Below are 21,701 nucleotides of genomic sequence, written 5' to 3' on the forward strand. Positions count from 1 at the left end.
TAAATAAATGTTGGGATCGCTACAAAAATGTTCGCGGTGTTTATTTGTATCTCATACACTCCTGCTTTCTGAATAATTGAAAAGTGGTTTGGTAGATTTAGAAATGAAGATTTTGGAAGATGTTCCGGTAGTAATGACAACATTACGCGTGGAATATAATCTCACTGGAATAAAACACAAGAATTACAATTTTAGAGATTGTTGAAAGGTTGAATATTGACAATTCATCTGTATTTCGAAATTTACAGAAACTCGTATTTACTTCCAAGCTAGACACATGGGTACCGCACAATGTCGTTAGACCGAAGAAATTGAGAGGTATACAGGCCGTATTCGGGAATACGGGCCGTGGAGAAATCGTGGGGTGCCCACCAAGGTTGTGTCTTGCAGTTGCCAATTCCAAGAACAGGCTGCCGCGTGCAACCGTTAGAATTGGGGTAACAAGAGCGTATTGGGGCGTTTTCATAATAATTATGTGGACACCTCGCCACAGCTCTTCCGGCCACTAAAGCGAGCGAGAGAGCATGAATTGAGACAAAGACTCGTCTCTATGTGAAACAGAGTTCGACGTCTGCTTACGTCAGGCATGAGATTTAGTTGCTTAATCCGAGGCTTTTTTCAAGTTTTCGATCCATCTCAAACCCGTACGACTCAGGCGACTTTCGTATCGATAAATTTCCACATCACCCACGAGTTGTTATTGTCAATGCGTTTTTTCGCAGTGGTATCTCCTGTACCCCTACTCCACTGCATCGCATGATAATTCTCAGTATTCATAATTTCAAGTCTTCGATCTCGCCAAGCAGGTCTAAACGAGCGCGAAAATCTAGTTTCCCTAAATGTCAGTAAAATTTTGACAACATAATAAAAAACTATTTTCCAAATTTATTTTCTCGGAATTATCATGCGACGGAGTGAAATAGGCCCACAGAGAATACCACTGACAAAAAACGCATTGACAATAGTATTTACCTTATGAGTGATGTGGAAATCTATCGACACAAGAGTCGCCCTAATGCGCTACGCACAGTTCATATGATACAGGCCTGAGGTGGCTCGAGAACTAGGACTGTCACGAAGAACGAGATCGGCGGCCGCAACAAAGGGGAGTAGCCTTCGAAAAAGCCTTGGATCGAGCAGTTAAATCCCATGCCTGACTTACGTCATGCCCTGCAAAGCGGCGCCGATAGACCCGGATAATTAGGAGAGGTGCTCACGTATAGATGGCCACAGTGTGACACTTTTCGCATTTTTTGATGTGCGTGGTGAACGCGTCATATTGGCTGCCGGTGCGCGTGGCCAATCCTAAACACACTGTGTTAGATGTCGTTAGTTGTGTTTCGATAGTATGTACCAAGTATTAGGGCAACAATTTTTTAATGTCATCAATAATGTTGTAAATACATAAATATACGAGAGACTTAATTTCGATAGGGTACTCTGTACATACAATAAAATAAAATCTAGATAATTCAATGGCTTGGTACTTCGAGTCTTACAAAGAATTTCATAAAATAAGTCCACATACCTAATATGCCGAGACGATAATTGAAGCTGACAACGACGACGTCATCTTCGAGGAAGAAATCGGGACCGTAGAAGGATGGGTTGCTGTGTCCACTAAAGAATGCTCCACCATAGATCCAAACCATGACTGGTTTCAGTTGCGTTCCATTGCCAAACTGTACAAACCGTTCAATACAAAAATTGTGTGAGTCAAAACAGATAGTCATTGGAGAATGAGGAATTAAGTCAAAGTTCTAATAGAGCACAATAATATCGAAGGATGTGACATTTAACTTGTACTGTTACGTGCGGCCCCGGAAGACTGCAACTGATCTTGCAACTGCTGCGTCAAGCATCAATGGCTCAATGCCCTCATCAATCCAACTTCCCCACCATTGTACCCCACGCATTGTCCATAGCTAATTATAAAATAACCACGCGACCACGAATGATCCCTTCTTTCGAGTCCAGTCATTCTGTGACATTGAACTGTAAAGCAAATACAGGTGTCTGCACCAGAGACCCAATTTTCTGAGCCCCTAATCCGGATCCCGGACCATCTCCACGCCTATGAGGCCGCGGCATTAACAGTACAAACCACACTAAGATTACATTGCACTTATCATATTTAACAACGACTTAACCCTTGAGATGTGGTGTTAAATCAAGCAGACAAATATTGACTTACAACGCTTTTGCATTAAACGGCTCATATGTAGCGTAATTGGAACGAAAATTTTACTCGTTCTTTTTGTAATTGAAGGACGCTTTATAAATTGTAAGCTATTATGTCCACGGTTATGTGTTATAGGTGTACTGCAGATCAATGATTCTAATAATTTAAATATCAAACTAACATCGACATTAAAAGGTATAGCCGGATAATATTGTCAAAAGTGCTCCCCAACCGAATTAATTTTTGGTCACACCATTCGATGGGGCCACGTTTATGTGTATTATACTAGTTGTATCACATCGGGATAATTAATGTGAACTTTTTTGCAAATATGTTTAAAAAGAAGTTAAAAAAATAAGTTAAGAAAGCACAAAAAAGTGTTTAACGGGAAAAAATCACTCAGTGCGGGATTCGATCCGGGATCAAAAGATTTGTAGCCGGACGCCTTACCGTCTACGCCAACCGGTACTGTTGAGAGATGTGCTCATACAGGGTGTTCGACTACAAATGGGAGGAAACTTAAGGGATGATTCTCCATGACAATATAAGACGACAAATGAAGAATAAAAGAATTGCGATTTCGGCTTCATTTTTTAATCATTAACAGCTAAAAATCCGCCTAAAATGAAGCAACCCGATTAAACGAGGTGTACATTGAGTACGTCATAGTCGTGTGACAGTCACGTATCAAGTGACAGATACACTGTGTGTTTCACAAGAAGTTACCTGGCAGGAATGCGGATGTAAACTGTCCGATTGGGTCATTCCACACGCATTTTCGGTTCTAGCCGAAGTATTGGCTAAAGTATGTGACATCAAAACCTAACAAATGGGCGCGAGCGAGGACCCCCTTACGACGTAAGCAACGTACATCTGTAATGGTCGAGTTGCCGCATTTTAGGCGAACTTTAATTGATAATAATTAAAAAATGAAATCAAAATCGCAATTTTTTTATTGTCTTGGAAACCCACCCCTTAAATTTTCTCCCACCTGTAGTCGAACACACTGTACATGGAAGGTTTGGACGCACGCGTCTAGACGAAGACGTCCGAATCCAGATGCAAGACGAACAGACGCAAACGTATGCGATCTTCTGATGAAATTTGGCGAATGGAGTATAAGAGGCTTTAGGATCACAAAACACTGTGTCCAGACGTCCTTAGAAAATGGTTTTTATGTATTATTCACATTTACGTTTCATGTATTATTCACAATAATCGAATTAAATTAAAATAAAGTTAAATTAAAATAAGCACAATTATAGTTATTTATGTCCTGGGGCATCATATTGTAAATTTTATTCACGTTGATTGGTAATTGGTGGTACAACCGAAAGGGGAGTGAATCTACATAAAAAAATTAAGTCGAAAATGTAGAATGTGGCGGCCTGTGCAAAGAGCACACCGACGAACCGCCAACATACATACATTGTAGACGCGGCGGCGACCGTCCTCAGAGAGCCGCAGAGAAACACGCGAAGATCGGTCCCGAGGGCGGTCGTCGTTTGTTAAACAATCGACTGACGAGAATAAGGATTGGTCAGTCGAACGTATGCGATCGATCATTCGCTCGGGAGCATCGGTCCAGGACGGTCGACGGTCTGCCGACAAATAAAGCGAATACAAGCGAACAACGTCTTATTTATTACACCCGTTAGCTGCATAGAATAAAATTGTTTCATACGAGGCTTTGTTTTCGATAAAATCGAGTTTGAAAATTCGGCGAACACGCGTGCTTTATAGAACGCCGAAATTAAATAGAAATCGCCTGACACGTCTGAACAGCTTCAGTTTTTCTGCCAAGCTAGATGGATTAGTTTACTAGATGATATGTAGTAAAAATTATGAAAAAATTATGTTTAGTTCGAAATATCAAAAAAATATCACAAGTTACTTTTCACAACTTTTTTATTTGGGTTTGTAACGAAAATTTAAAAAATATGTTTTGTACCTGTTGTAGATACATACCTATATAAATTATATACACGCTGAAAATGTCATCGAAACTGATTAATTGGTTTATGAATTGTAAGCAATTAAATATGGTAAAAATTGGTTGCTTTTTTATGATTTTCAACCTATTTGTAGGGTTATGAATGTGACACTGTGTTAGAGTTATTGCTTAGAGTGACTGTGGACGCGACATCGTGACGCCAACGTGTTTGGGTCCGGCGTGAAAGGGAGTCTGTTTGTGCCGAAGTGTGAAAGAAGAGTGTTTGGGTCTCGGTAACAGGAGTAAAATGTTTAGGGCCACCAAGCGCAGGGCGTACGTAACTGATTGGGTTTTCCGAATGGATGTGAGACTGATAGAGGGAGAATGAGAGTGCGAGAGAGGAATAATGAAAGTGGGCCTTGGATAAAAGGGACGAATGCGAGGGATGTTGTGTCAGTAGAGCGAGATTCAGAAAAGCGAGAGTCAGTAGAGCGAGATTCAGAAGAGCGAGAGTCGCGACCGAGTGCGTTAACGAAGTATTGAGTATCGAGTTGTCATTGAGTATCGAGTTGTCGAAAGAGAATAAAGGACTTTAGCGAAATCGGTGTCCGATCATTCCACCCGCTACGCCGTAAGGCGTAGGAGTTCCTTTAAAATAGTCCTACATATTTTTGTCGTTATATTCTATTATCAGGCAATTTTCAACATTTTTAATCGTTTATATTCATACATCAATTGATGAATTTCAATGACATTTTCAGCGTGTATATGTAACGGTCAATGTGTCAATATAGAATGCCCTGGACACTGTATGGAATGCCCAATTTTTTGGGCAGTGTGTATAATGGGCAGGTATTTCACAAATGGCCCGGACATTTTATATAATGTCCAGGGTTCGTTGTGTCATGCCGCATCATCCTCCAACCTTATCTTCGTCCTTTCTGCCCGGTTGAGTCACCTATTTGACTGGACTAGGAACGGCGGAGTTACGTGTCCAGTGACACATACTAGGATTCCGAAGGTCTTTGAAAAAGGGCCATATAAGGAGCCTTCTCATCAAAGGACGATCACTTCCGAGTTAACACTTCTATTGCACGGACGCATAATTTCTGTAAGCGCGAGTTTCTTGTAAGCAATCTGTTGGCGTGTGTGTGGCCTACTCAATAAAAACTTCAGGTTATCAAGAAGACAAGGACTATTTCTCGAGAGAATCCCATCCTTCTTTCTTCACGGCATAACAGAAGCAAACTTTTTGGTGGCAGCGGTGGGATAGGTCTACCAAACTCAACAGAGTGACTGAGGTCAACAAGGAATTTCGCCTGGAAGTAGAAATATGAAGATTTGGCTCGGTAAGTCATATGACATTTGATACTTATCGCAATTCGAAGCCTATAATTGAGACTGAATCAAAGACTAAAGCTTATTTATTGAGATAAATAAGAGATAAAGCTGAATTAGAATGTCGCTAAACGGTAAAAACACAAATCAAACCGGAGCTAACAGTGGCTTATCGATAGAACAGAAATTGGAAAAACTTCAAGAAGATCATGTTAAATTATTGCGAATTATTGAAGAGCAACGCTCAGAAACCGATAGACTTCGAAGATCTCACATCACGGAAGATGAATCGGATGACTTATCACGCGTCACCGACGAAGCTAGGAGAGAGTTGGTTAGAAATACGAAAGAAACAAAGCACGCACTTGAAATGATAGGAGAATTCGATGGTTTTAACAGGCCCGTAGAAAAATTTATAAAAGAAATACGCGAAATGAGTCAACTCGTGCAGGATGAAAGAATATATTTTAATATGCTTAAATGCCAGAAAATAAAAGGAGATGCGAGGAAGCTATTAGACCAACACGATTTATTCGGTTTGGAGGACCTTTACGATATCTTGACAATAGAATATAGCTTGACTAAAAGTTTTCATTTACTGGTACAAGAACAAACTCAGCTTAAACAAGGAAAAACAGATGTTAGAGAATACACTAGACGATTTAACCTGTTGCAAAGGGATATAAAAAGATCTATTGATCAACTACCAAATCTTTCTGCTTCTGAAAAACGTGCTGCATTACGTGTAGAAGAAATTACTGCTTTAGACGCATATATACAAAATCTTAATGATACGCTTACTAAAGACGTCCAGTACATGAAACCAAATTCGCTACGCGAAGCCCAACAGATAGCATATGAACAACAACGCCGTAACGAATTAAGAAATATATCACAAAGACAAACAGTTACCGATAGTTCATGTCGCTGTAATCTAAATTTTGCGCGTCAACCCGCTACGTCAGGAAAAAGAGGTCTAGATTACACAGAATCTGAAACTCGTAGTCGTCAACCATTTTCAGCGAAACGTTTAGACAATTCAGAAATGGGAATCCCTACGTGTTTTAAATGTAACAAACCGGGACATATATCCAGAGATTGTACGCGAAAATTTTCAGCTGAGACCACCAATCTCGAAACCCCCAGACGTCAAATTTTTAGTCTCAACGGAATCGGTAATTCAGGAGAACGATCAGCAAACGGAAATAGCGACTTTCGACAAGGAGTTAGAAATAAAGGAAAACTTGCAATTAGTATCAGAATGGGAAACAGCTCTTCAAGCAGAATATTCTTACTCGACACGGGAGCCGGACTTAATGTAATAAAACAATCAGCATCTGTAGTTTTACCGACACGAGCTAAGGTCAACGTATTCTACGGAATAAACGACGAAGAAATACGTACTGAAAGAGAAGCCAAGTTAATAATGGGAGACAGAACACATGTATTAGCAATAGTACCAGATAGTTTTCCTATAGAAGAAGACGGGTTACTCGGCATGCCGTTCCTTGAGGGGGAGGAAGCCAAGATAGGTACTAAGCATAGGACGATAGAACTAACAGGTACTTTGCATAGGATCCTACACTTTAGTAAGGACTCGATTGAGGGTCGAGAAAAACGTTTAAAATTATTCGACGAAAATACACGGGTAGCCCATTTGACAGATCCGAAAGCTATTGAATTAGTCAGGAAGGTATCGCGAGAGTTTGAGGACATCTTTGCTTTGCCAGGCGACGCACTGCCTATGACAAAACTGACCGAGCATAGCATACCTGTCACAGATGAAGCCCCTGTATATGTTAAGCAGTTCAGATATCCGCCGGGACATCTAGACGTGATCACAGAACAAATCACAGAAATGAAGGAAAAGGGAATCATTCGTGACTCAACGTCACCATACAATTCACCGTTGTGGGTTGTCCCGAAGAAACAAGATGCAAGCGGGAAGAGGAAATGGAGGGTAGTCGTCGATTTTAGAGGTTTGAACGAGAAAACTTTACACGATGCATACCCGTTACCCAATATTGAGGAAATATTAGACCAATTGGGGCGAGCCCGGTGGTTCTGCGCATTTGATTTGGCAAGCGGCTTTCACCAGATAGGAATGATGGTTTTCGCCGAAAGTTTAGAAGAATTAGAGCAACGTCTGAGGATTTTGTTTCAAAGGTTTCGGGATGCGGGATTAAAATTACAGCCCGACAAGTGCGAATATTTGAAGCCAGAACTGCAATATTTGGGACATTTGATTACAGCCGAAGGAGTAAAACCAAATCCGGATAAAATAAAAGCAGTAAAAGAATTTCCACGACCTAAAGAGAAAAAAAATGTAAAGCAATTTTTAGGACTGGCGGGGTATTACCGCAGATTTATTCCGGAGTTTTCAAGGATTGTGAAACCACTGAACTCTTTATTGAAGAAGGATATGAAATTCGAATGGAAAGACCAACAAGAGAAGGCATTTCAGCAATTAAAAACGGAACTATGCGGAGAACGAGTTCTCGCCTATCCAGATTTTACTAAAGAGTTCATCTTGGCAACGGATGCTTCAGGAGAAGCATTGGGAGCAATATTAGCTCAAAGAGACAAAAATGGAAAAGAGAGACCAGTTAGCTTTGCAAGCAGGACCCTGAATGCTGCTGAACAAAATTATTCTACTACCGATCGAGAAATGCTCGCAATAGTCTGGAGCGTCAAACATTTTCGACCATACCTGTATGGGAGGAAATTCACAATAATTACAGACCATCAGCCTTCGAAATGGTTATCAAATTTGAAGAAGCCAACATCGATGCAAGCTAGGTGGCGCGTAATACTAGAAGAATATGAGTATGAGATACAGTATAAGAAAGGTTGTTTAAATTCCAATGCAGATGCATTAAGTAGAAATCCTGTTTTATTGGCCACAGTTAATAGAAATCCATGGTTAAGAAACATAGTTTTTATGGATCATAAGCCGGAAGGAAGTATTTATGTAGATTTCAGTGTAGGAAATCAGGAAGAAGTCAAATTTATGTTAGAAAACAAAATCATAGAAATACAAGATGCAGCCTTTACTAATTTAGAACTAACTAAACATTTCGAACGACTTTGTGACTACATGATCGCAGAAAATATACAGGATAACTTTTCATTTGACTTCGATAATTTAATAAGTATATCTAGCTTATCACAAAAAGAATTAAAATCATTGTTAATAAACACTTTTAGAGGGGCAGATCAAACTATTATTTTAATATCTAAGCCATTAAAAACACCAGCGACTGAAAGTGAAAAACGACAAATAATGTCTAATTCTCACGGTTCATTATCATCGGGTCACATTGGTATAAAAGCCACAGTAGACAAGATATTAGAGAATTATGTATGGAAAGGTATATATTTAGATGTAACTAACTTCATTAATTCTTGCGAGAATTGTCAAAGAGCAAAAATAGTTCGACATCCTACACGAATGCCATTAACCATAACAGACACTCCTAAACGGTTTAATGATAAGATAGCTTTAGACATAGTAGGTCCATTAGCTGAAAGTCTAAGAGGTAACAAATATATTTTAACAATTCAAGACCAACTGAGTAAATACATGGAAGCAATACCATTGGTCGACCAAAGGGCAGAAACAATCGCAACAGTACTTACTAATACTTGGTTGTTAAGATACGGTTTTCCAAAAACAATTTTAACCGATAGAGGAGCTAACGTTACCAGTAGAATATTACAAGAATTAACTAAACTTTTCAAAATAGATTTAGTACATACCACTGCATTCAGACCGGAATCAAATGGATCCTTAGAAAGAGCGCATGCCGTAATTAAAGACTTTTTAAAAACCTATGTTTTATTAGATGAAACTTGTGAAACTTGGGACGATTATTTACAAGCCGCAATATTCACCTATAATACTACGAAACATACTAGCATTAATTATAAACCATACGAATTAGTATATGGACAAAAGCCACCCAGTCTAGATCAACTTCAGCATAATGAGACACCTGAGACTACTTATTGTGATTTAGTAACGTCGATAGAAGTTCATTTAAATAAACTTTGGAAACATGCAGAAGAAAACCTAATTAAGATAAAGGAACATGTAAAAATTTCCTATGATAAACACTTAAAACCTTTGTCATTAGAACCTGGTGATTGGGTATGGGTAAAGAACCAGGGACGCGATAGACTAGCCGGGTTAACAATGCCATGGTTAGGACCCTACCCTGTTAAACTGATAGACGGCGTAAACGCAACAATAAACATTAGAAATAAGGATTATAAAATACATTTAAATAGGTTAAAATACGCTAACATGTATTCTGTTCTAGATTTCTCACAGGAATCCTCATGATGTATTTCGTTTACTTAAACCGATAGTTTAGACGAAAATTCTTAACCTTAAACTGATTAAGAATTTTCTTATTCATAAGGGAGGAGGTGTCATGCCGCATCAACCTCCAACCTTATCTTCGCCCTTTCTGTCCGGTTGAGTCACCTATTTGACTGGACTAGGAACGGCGGAGTTACGTGTCCAGTGACACATACTAGGATTCCAAAGGTCTTTGAAAAAGGGCCATATAAGGAGCCTTCTCATCAAAGGACGATCACTTCCGAGTTAACACTTCTATTGCACGGACGCATAATTTCTGTAAGCGCGAGTTTCTTGTAAGCAATCTGTTGGCGTGTGTGTGGCCTACTCAATAAAAACTTCAGGTTATCAAGAAGACAAGGACTATTTCTCGAGAGAATCCCATCCTTCTTTCTTCACGGCATAACAGTTGGACAGTGTGTTGAATTCATAGTTGACATTCTTTTACATTTATCTTCATCACTTTGTATTCTATCTCGTTTTCGACAAAGGCGAGTTTACAGATTCAACGAGATTAAGGAATTTATTGTCTCAATAAAAAACACATTTAATTCCCCTGTAAGAGCGATTCAATACGTTGACCAGCATCCTTTAGACTCTAGGCATTCTGTATAATGACCGGCCATTTTATAGATTGACCAAAACTTGTTAAGGGCATTTGTACAATGTCTTTTCGAACGGGCATAATATATTTTTACTTTGTCAAAATTAAATGTATAGTGCCGGGTAATTTTATACAATGCCCACGCTAAACATATTAACCGTGACATATATAACATATATATGAATCTACCAAACGAATTTTTTTTTAAATTTTCGTTACAAGTCCAAACCAAAAAGATAAAAAATTAACTTCTATTTCTTTACGTAGTTTAGACTTGTGGCGACCATGGTGCGTGGGAACGTGGAATTTTCGGACGCGGAAATTCCATCCTTCTCAAGTGCGTACCATGGGAGGTCGGGTTGAGGGCTTAGTCATTTAAGTGACGATTGCCAGAACCTCGGCCCGACCGTTACAGTACCCTTAAGAGTGAAGTCCCCGGATGCAATGTGTGGGGGAGGAAACTTTCTCCATGCCCTTGTGGGGGTGGAGAACCTCTCCCAATTTTAACGGTTTTTCGGGGACATTATTTAACGCGCCTCAGACACGAGAAGGGCAGAAAGCTTTGGACTCTCGCGGAGAACGATAGCTCCAGAGAGTTTTTAGTCTGAGTCACCCGCGACGGTTTTGTTATACGCGACGTTGAGTTTCCGTATATTTTGTCTTCGCATTTTTCTCGTGGACTCAAGTTTTCTCGTTTTGTTTTATAGTCTTTATTATTTGTTAATTGTTAACCAGTTCTCGTGAATAAACTATATTTTTTGTTACCCGTGAAACCATCGCGTCACATATCATTTCATTTACCCCACGTCACCTAAAGACTAAAGGCAATTTTTCCATAATTTTCATTACACACCATCGAGTAAACTAATTCATCTAGTTTGACTAATTCATCGAGTAAACTAATTCAAAAGATTGACTTTATATCGGTTCTACTTCTTACAAATACTAAGCATGCTGAACTTGACGGATTTTCAACGTCGATTTCCTCGAAAACAAAGCCTCATATGAAGTAATTTTATTGTATATATTCAACCGTTGTACCGCCAGTTATCGATCACCCTGTATAACAGCTTGCTCGGGATTAAGAAAGCATTACGAATGAAGGGTAGAAAAATATTCACCTCTCGAGTAAACACGTTCAGATACAAACAATCCTCGACACCCAAATATTCTTTTGAGAAGAAGTCCATCTGTGGGCACGCATCAGCCACCTTTACAGCGTCAAAAACGTTTCGCCATGGTGTTATTGGAACAGGAGGCTGAAAATCGACAAAACGGAATAATAACAATTATTAATTCAATTCTCCTCCATTGTTTATTTATTTATTCTTTTTTGAATTCTTCAAAACTTATATAATTTACGATTTCTTCACTACCGCTTTCAACAGCATAATGAAGTGGGGTATAACCTTCACAAAAATATCTTCTGGCCTTTAAGTAAGTTATGGCATTAACATCAGCACTATATTCTAAAAGATGCTCAACAATTTGTAAACATCCTCCCTCAGCTGCAACACAAAGTGGACTTTTACCATTATTGTCTCTGGCGATTTAGAAGATCTTCAGCAATCTGCACATATCCATCCTTAGCAGCAATATGTAGTGGGGTTACTCCGTATATTGCTACAGTATTAACGTTGGCATTATTCTTGAGTTCAAAACTTATATATATGAGGTCAAAATAAGAAGGTCAAAAATCAAATTGAATTTGTAATAGGCCATTCGATAACGTGTCCAAGGAAAATACTATGTGCAAATTTTCAACATTATATGTCGACATGGGGGGTAGTAATGGGGTGACAAAGAAAATCAGGTTTTTCTGTAATTCTCGTATTCTCTTCAATTGAAAATTCTGAAAAAATCAGGCATATTTTAGCGACTAAAATGCACATCTATGAAATTTTTCAGAATTTTTAGCTTCGAAACTGAATTTTACAAAATAAGAAAAAATTTGAAATGTTGATTTCTTGTAGAAGTTATGAGATACTAAATTTACCGTTGAAAATTGGCACAAAGTATTTTCTTTGGATAAGCTTTCGAATGACCAATTGCAATTGCAGTTTGGTTTGGGTACACTTTTGACCTCCGTATCCGGCTATACCCTTTGAATTGAAAACAAAGCCTCAGATAACTAACTTTAAGGGTCAGGAATTAATTTGTACATCTAATATTATCCGAGTGCAACCAGAGGCTGTTGTTTGTACAGTGGATCTAACAAGTGTTTGAACACTAAATACCCGATTTTCGAGAAATTGTCTATGTTTGAACTGTGATAAGTTTGTGAAAAATGATGTGAAACCGGGCAGCCACTAGGTTGGAGAAATCTTTGTTGATTTGAATTTAAGATTAGTAAGCCTCGTAACTTATATATAATTTAATTGATACAATCCGAGCGGTAAGATTGTATCGTGTGGGAACGTTCAATTATTAGATTAGGATATTAGGCAATAATTAAGGGTTGTAGATTATGCGAGTTAACAAACAAGACAAATATATTCTGAATTGAAATAATTACAAGTGTTGTTCTTCGTGTCGCGAATGAATATAGTGGGTGTGCAATTGGAGAAATTGTTACCTACGATGCACGGTTTTGACGCACTGGCAATGCGGGGTCAGAGAGCAATTATTGAATGCCAAATAGAATATATACCGAACGAACGGAATCTATAAGGTTACGATTTGATTCGAAAGGGACTTTAACCCGATCTCACTAGAATTGATTCTTATGCGTGTAACGCGACGTGACTGCACGATTACTGAAACGCTACTGAACCACTTCTGAACCTCGACTAAACCGAAAATAATGAAAATGAACGGGTTTATGTACCTTGAAAATGAAAGGTGTATCCTGTTTAGTATCCATTTTTTGTCACTTCTAATGAAAACCAGGCCTCAGTTAGATTTTCGTTAAAAGGGGTTAATGAAGGTTATCCGGGCTATTTCCTATCAGAATATTAATTAACGGATGCCAGAAGGGAGTGTCTAAAGATTTTAGACACGTTTTTTGACACTTTTTTTTTTCTTTATATAAAGAAGACATACAGTGTCTTCCATTAATAAAGGGGCCTGTTGGGGCGCTTTTCGTTCCCAGAAAAGAGATTAGAACTTCTAATCGAAATGAACGTGGAGAACGTCTCCATACGTAATAAAACATCAAATACACCGTAACTTCTTGGAGTTCACATCGTGAGTATTCTATTGTAACTATTCTATAATGCTTCTGTTAGTAAATAAATATATATTATTTATAATTCAAAATGGAATTTTTAGTGAAATCTAATTAATTGAAATTAATAATATACATATGAATCGAGATAAATGATTCTTAAATATAAAGTATGATGGAATTAAAAACAAAAAATTGAGACAGTCGAAGGATTCACTCTTGCTGTAACCTGGAAAGAATGTTGTTGTAGCGGCCAGCCTGGGACATCTGGTTATGGCATGGGTATTGCTTTACGCTCTTGGAACGTGACTTTGGGGATTTTTAGAAATTAGGTACGGAGTGGCCTTGTCACTGTTTTAGCTAATTTCCCATTCGTGTCCGTTCCCAGGGCGTAGCACTTGTATATAGTTTTCTAGGCCCATGCCATAAATCTGCCAGAGGTCCCATCCTGCCCTTCTCTAGTTTCGCACTTGACGATTGTCAGACGCCCTGGGTTTTCCCCAGGCTCTGGCAACTCTTCACCCGTGGTGAGTGGTTGATGGCTCTTGGTTCATCATGATGGCCTTGGGGCCATCAGGATGTTCCTCGGTCCCATCTCCCACTTTCCAACCGTCCACCCCCCAATTGGTCCTCGTCTTGGCCAATCCGGGATATTTCTTGTCATCCAGGGAAGGGAGGAAAATCCCGAAGTAGAGGGAGGATCTACCCTTACGTGGGTTCTTGGCTCGATCCTCCCAATCAATTCGAGTTCAAGCACGCTAGGGAAAACGTCGTTCCATAGCTGCTCACTTGTACACTAATTGTAAGTCTCAATTTGTATTCGGTTACGGCTCAACTCATTATCGTAAATACAGTCCACTGCTTTAGTTTCGTTACACTTGGTCTCCTTTTTTACAAGAGGAAAACTCCTACAACTTAGTCGACACATCGCGTGCAAATCCACATCATAGGCTCGAACATCCTTCGGGATAACCACGAGCAATAAACAGTTGTATTTCACTGAAGCAATGAAACTTTAATCGCCAATATGTATTTCTAAAACTGAGTGTCTGCGCCTATAATGGTATGTATTCGTAAACAGGTGAACGAGATTTACAGATACGTGTGCGAAGTTTCAACACCATCGGTGTCCCGAAGGTCGCGATGTCTCCTTATCAGATAAAAGTGGACGCACTATGGATGACAAAATTAGAGGTTTCAAGCTTTAAAACGAGTCCAAGGTTATTGTTGTATTATTTTTGTAACTATATTATCACAATTTAAATGTCGACAATTTTTCGAGAATGGGAAATTTAGTGTTGAAATGCTTTTTGGATCCACTGTATATCAATGAGCACTGCAGTCCGAAAAAGATCGCACAATGTCATTGTAATATAGATAAGTGAACAATGTTGTTGTGCATACAGATTTACCTTAAATCTAAGTCGTCCAAGAGGTGGCATCGCGTACGGAATCCCCACGAAGGCCACGTATGGGACCGAGTGCCATACTGTTGTGTTCCGAAGACCTCGTACGGGTCCACTCTTGGTGTACACTATATCGGATAAGTTAGGCCTTTGATAGTTTCCGATTGGATCCTGCCCCGCTGACAACAACAGCCCCACAGAAGTCAACAGTTTATTCAGCATCGTAGTGCACCAACAAGTGCATTCAATCTATAACTTGTAGACTAAAAGTGTCTGTCTGGAAAAATGTGCAGAATTACAAAACGATTGTAAGCTGAATATAAAGTTCGGAACGTTTGGTCGTCATTGTATTTATATTCAGATGTCGATAGTCTGCACACGTTTCGTAAAACCCATTCATTTGGTCGATAGCGTTTGCAGAATAAACAGCAAATGTCACATATGGTTATGATTCATTATATTGATATTATTGCGCAATGGCGCAGCGCGACGCACAGTGGTCGGAATCGGAAAACTTAGTGACATTCTCACTCAACTTTTGAACCACATTTGATATTTGCATGGAACTTGGGCCACGTAATGTAGTAATGTTAACTTGAAAGTAGGCTAAAAGAAAAAAATATATTAACAATTGCATATTTTTATTTAACAATCAATTTTTTGGCGTCTAATTTGCATCTAAGGAAGTACAACACATTTGGGACACCCTATATAGAAGAGAAGACCTTTCTCGCGAATATTGCTATTGTCAGATACTCTCACACTCCTACGATCATACCTACCCTAGCCTACGCCGTTTTAACCATAAGGGCCCCGACCCCAATAAATCACCTTCCGGAACTGAGTTTTCGTCGCCCATAGAAAAGTCAACCGTCCTCTCCGTCCTCTCACTCTTCCCCACCCTTTCCTTCTCTACTTTCTCTTCTTAGAACCAAATCGCAACAAGACTTTAGCCATCCTTGAAATAGACGAAAACCAGACATCCTCTCCAGCGACCATCCCTTGACTTGTTTCCGACTTTCACTTTTCCTCCCCCACAATTCTCCTACCCTAAAGTCATCCTTCTCCCCATTTTTCCTTGCATCACCAACTCAGAATTCATTCGCACTTCGAACCGAACGCATCGTGACACTAATTGTACAAAATAAAGAAATCAACTAAGAACGAAAGACTTTCTCCTTCCGGGATCACGACACAAAATTTGGCGCAGTCGGTAGGACCTGTCAGTGGTGGAAGAATAATAAGACTTTATTAAAAGTGTTCTTCATCTGTGGATTTTTATCCTTTGTGACGGGAACTAATAGTGTCAACCGGAGAGTCTACGGATCTGATCAGCCCCTCAGAGAAGGAAGTCAATCGCTGTCACGCACAGGAACTACTTCGCTGGTAGACGACAGGTACATACACCTTTGAATTTTGTTGCTTGTTGATCATCTTTTGTACTCAGATCACGATGTCTTTACCATATCCAGATAATTCCCCTAATTCCTCTAATTCCCCTAATTCCTCTAATTCCTCTAATTCCTCTAATTCCTCTGATTATCCAATACAATTTCTATGTAACCTAATTCCAAAAGAATTTTCTGGTAACCGGTACGAACTCGGGCAATTTATAGCCAATTGCAATAATGCAGACGAGCTCGCTTCAGCGAGACAGAAAACGCCTCTTTTGTACTTCATTCTTTCAAAAATCTCGGGAAATGCTAAAGAACAGCTTGCCCTTCAGAATTTTAGTACTTGGACAGATTTAAAAGAACAGCTTAAAATATTATTTCAAGATAAGAAACATTATTGTCAAATAATGGAAGAACTAAACAATAGTAGACAACATCATTCCGAAAATATTACCGCTTTCTACCAAAGATTATTAACCTTGTCCTCAAGAGCACTTAGCGCAATACAACAATATTCAAATGATCCTCTAGAAATTCCAGGAAAAAAAAAATCCGTTGAAGAAACGACCTTAAATCGATTCGTTTATCATAGTTGTCCTCAGATTTCTCAAATGCTGAGATGGAAAGAATTTAGTTCCTTAAATTCCGCATATTCCGCCGCCGTCGCAGAAGAACGAGCCTTAAATATGCATAAATACGCTAGGCGAGAATCTTGTACCATTTGCGGTAGAACAAATCATGGATCATCACAATGTAGATCAAGATTACCTGGCCCTGATCGTAATAGAGTCATTAATAACGTACAAGTTTCTAAACCAAATCAAAGCTCTTATCGAAACCAACAGCAGTATCAATCTCCGAATGAATTTCGCCAACCTCAAATGCAAAATCGAATTCAACATCAAAATCCTATTCATTCAGACACGATTCAACATGCTAGCCAATTAAAGTTTTGCAATTATTGTAAAAAACAAGGTCACGTAATTATAGAATGTCGGAAAAGACAATATAATAATAATCGAAGGCAACAAATAACTAATAATACGACTCGACAGACCGAAAACGCCGCGGTACATTTAAACTCCCAGGAACCCCCAGCAACGAACACCGAGCTGGAGGGTCCGATCTCTCGCTTAACGGTGTTCGAGAATTAACCATGTCCATACCATGCGATAATTTAGATTATATTATAGTACCATCGTTACACTCGAAAAACGCAAATCAAGCCTTCACATTCTTGGTAGATACAGGCGCAAACATATCGTTAATTAAAGCGTGCAAATTAAATCCTAACACGTATTTCAATTCTAGAGATAAATTAGTACTACAAGGTCTTAGCGTGAATACCCCAGTCGAAACTGTAGGCAGTTGTTTGATTCCTGTACAAGTAGGTGATTCCACTATCGACATAAAATTCCATATCCTAAACCAAGCAACAAACGTCCCTTTCGACGGCTTATTAGGTAAAGATTTTTTACAGAAAGAATCTGCGATTATCGACTATCAATCACGCACTCTATCTCTTAAGTCATCAACGATACCAATTAACTTAAATCATCAAAAATTTGAAAACCAAAATATAAATTTAATCAAGCTTAAGGCGCGAACTGAAACCCTCATTGAAATCGAAATACAAAATCCCGAAATCCAAGAAGGTATTGTTCCGGAATTAGAATTACAAAAAGGAGTTTATTTGTCAAAAGCAATCATTAAAGTAAACGAAAATAATAGAGCTTATGCTACGATTTTAAACACGCGCATAATAGATTTACAAATAAAACCAATTTCGGTATACTTAGAGCGACTTCCGCACAGCTCCGCGATCCTTGTAACAAATAATTCAAACTCACCTATACTAAAGCGACAACAAGTATTAGAAAACAACATGCGGTTGGAACATCTAAATTCAGAGGAACGACGATCAATTTTAAATATTTGTAAAGAATATTACGATATATTTCATCTTTCCGACGATATATTAACTGTAACAAATACTATGGAACATGAAATTAACTTAACTAATCCTACTCCCATTTATACTAAATCATATAGATACCCGGAAATTCACAAACACGAAGTAAACAACCAAATAGATAAAATGTTAAAACAAGGAATAATACAACCATCTACTTCTCCATGGTCATCCCCCTTATGGATAGTACCAAAAAAATCGGATTCCTCCGGTGAACGAAAATGGAGAGTCGTAATTGACTATAGACGCCTAAACGACGTTACAATCGGTGACGCCTATCCCTTACCCAATATCGAGGATATTTTAGACCAACTAGGACATTCAAAATATTTTACAACCCTAGACCTGGCATCTGGGTTTCACCAAATTCCGATGCGAGAATCCGACAAACAGAAAACAGCCTTCACCACCCCTCTAGGACACTATGAATTCACGAGAATGCCCTTTGGGTTAAGAAACGCTCCTGCAACCTTTCAAAGGCTAATGAACTCAATCCTAACTGGTTTGCAAGGTCTCCAATGTTTCGTTTATCTTGACGATATCGTCATTTATGCATCATCGATCGAGGAACATTCAATAAAATTGAAATCCATTTTTGACCGTTTAAGAAAAAACAATTTAAAACTACAACCTGATAAATGTGAATTCATGCGACATGAAGTGGCATACTTAGGCCACATTATATCGGACAAGGGTGTCCAACCAAATCCTGACAAAATTAATGCCATTGCTAAATTTCCTACACCTAAAAATCAAAAAGATATCAAAAGTTTCCTAGGCCTTGTCGGCTACTATCGAAAATTCATACATAATTTTGCTGCTATCGCTAAACCATTAACGATTTTATTAAAAAAGGATACATTTTTCGAATGGACCTCCGAACAAACGAAATCTTTCGACAATTTTAAGCAAATATTAACAACACAACCAATTCTCCAATATCCCGATTTTAATCAAGAATTTATTCTTACCACCGATGCCTCTAACTATGCAATCGGTTCTGTACTAAGCCAAGGTCCTATCGGAAAAGATTTACCAATTGCATACGCTTCTCGTACCCTAAATAAGAGTGAACAGAATTACAGTACAACAGAGAAGGAGTTACTTTCTATTGTTTGGAGTGTTAGGCATTTTAGGCCCTACCTGTATGGCCGACGGTTCTGTATCGTAACAGACCATAAACCGCTTACCTGGCTATTCAATTGCAAAGACCCGGGAAGTCGACTACTACGTTGGCGACTGAAATTAGAAGACTACGATTATGAAATTACGTATAAACCAGGAAAACTCAATTCGAATGCGGACGCGCTATCCCGCGCTCCATTAATAAATGTCATTCAAAATAGCCAACCTTTCGACAGTTTTATACAATATCATTATAAAAATCTGGACATCCCAAAAATCAAATCTATTCCCTGTGACAAATTTAATTATTTCCCAAATGTCTTATTTTATTCGAAAGATTTAGACGAGAGCAATTTATTTTCAGAAGCGTTACGAAACAAATACGACATGTCCAAAAGCAAAGAACCCGATGACCTGTACTCATGTATAAAACTCGTTAACGACACGCAAACCACATATATCTGTATTTGTAAAGCATTTCACTTCGATAAATTAGAATATAAAGAAATATTTTACTCACTACAAACTTTGAATAAACATTTGCAAGAAAACAATTATTCCGGAAATCTTTATATCCACGATGTTACAATTAATAATAAAAATATTAAAAAAAGCATGTTCGGTGAAATTATATATTATATTTTCAAGGATACGAATATTACACCTATTATCTTAGATACTGAACGCGTCACTCCTAAAACAAAAGACGAAATCATACAAATCTTACAAGAAAATCATGATTCCAAGTTGGCTGGTCATTCAGGTTTCCTTAGAACATATAGAAGAATCAAGGAATTTTATAAGTGGGACTCAATGAAGAAAGACATAAAAAATTACATAAAGAAATGCCCCTCTTGCCAAATAAATAAAACCAATTTCCGACCCTCTAAGGCTCCAATGGAAATCACGTCTACGTCCAATAAACCCTTTGAGAAACTTGCAATCGATATTGTCGGACCTTTACCGCAAACCTTAAACAACAATCGTTTTATACTCACTATGCAAGACGACTTAACAAAATTCTCATATGCTATTCCTATTCCGAATCATGAATCTGAAACCGTTGCAAGAGAATTGTCGAAATTTATAACCTTATTCGGAATTCCTAGATCTATACTCACCGACCAAGGAACTGATTTTATGTCACGTTTAATAAGAGATCTAACTAAACTATTCAGCACCAAACACATAGTATCTTCCCCTTATCACCCTCAGACTAATGGCGCTCTAGAGAGATCGCATTTAACTTTAAAAGATTACTTAAAACATTACATTAATGACAAACAAACCGATTGGGACGAATACATAAGTTTTGCAATGCTAGCATACAATACGCATGTACATAAATCAACCGGATTTTCTCCATACGAAATACTCTTCGGAAACAAACCATATTTACCGAGTAATATAACTCAGGAACCTACACTCAACTATTCTTACGACGATTACGTAGTTAATTTGAAACAAAAATTAAATCATACACAAAAAATAGCAAGAGATAACTTAATACAGTCCAAAACAAAATCAAAAACTTATTATGATAACAGAATCATTTTACACAAATACAACATCGATGATTTAGTATATATTTTAAATAAACAAAATACCCCTGGATTAAACAAAAAACTTACGCCTAATTATAAAGGCCCCTACAAAATAACAAAGGTTAATCCTAATAATACAGTTCAAATTCTAAAGAATAGGAAACTAATCACATACCATACTAATTTACTGAAACCTTTTGTTTCAGGCAATGAGGATGATTAGGAACTATTATTCTCGATTCACGCTACCATTGCTAATACTCCTCTCACTAACTCCCACCTATCCTCGCACAATTAAACCCTATTATGAAATTTTTAAAATAAATAATAACGTAGGATTATATTACAACCATGTAGGCAGCATAAAACTATCAAACTCGCAATATACTTTATTGACTCATATCAATCTTACAATCGCAGAACGACGATACGACCAACTTTTTAGATTTTATACGAAATCTTTAAATATGTGTGCAAATAAACCCACACAAATACTTCATAATGATAATGAGTACTTTTGTCACCAATCTCTTCAAACTATACAATCGCGTATCTCAGTAATTAAGGATAAAATTGAAACTTTAAAGTACATGATAAACAACGAATCAATTAAAGGTAAAACGATAACAAAAAGAGGATTATTTGACAGCACTGCTTATATTCTACGTTGGCTA

General features: G+C 38.2%; 1 protein-coding gene across 1 annotated transcript in view; it reads right to left on the minus strand.

Annotated features, from left to right (window-relative positions):
* LOC143360810 (juvenile hormone esterase-like) overlaps positions 1 to 15,326 on the minus strand; it is a 46,545-nt gene extending 31,219 nt beyond the window's left edge. Inside the window, exons 1-3 of the mRNA XM_076799965.1 lie at positions 14,999 to 15,326; positions 11,542 to 11,679; positions 1,529 to 1,682 (exon numbers count right to left, since the gene is read on the minus strand). Of these exons, the coding sequence (XP_076656080.1) occupies positions 1,529 to 1,682; positions 11,542 to 11,679; positions 14,999 to 15,214 (508 nt within the window). The 5' untranslated portion in view covers positions 15,215 to 15,326. The remainder of the gene's footprint in view (positions 1 to 1,528; positions 1,683 to 11,541; positions 11,680 to 14,998) is intronic.
* Between the last annotated feature and the right edge of the window lie 6,375 nt (positions 15,327 to 21,701).

The sequence above is a fragment of the Halictus rubicundus genome, chromosome 14, assembly GCF_050948215.1.
Source record: "Halictus rubicundus isolate RS-2024b chromosome 14, iyHalRubi1_principal, whole genome shotgun sequence".
Taxonomy (NCBI): Eukaryota; Metazoa; Arthropoda; class Insecta; order Hymenoptera; family Halictidae; genus Halictus; species Halictus rubicundus.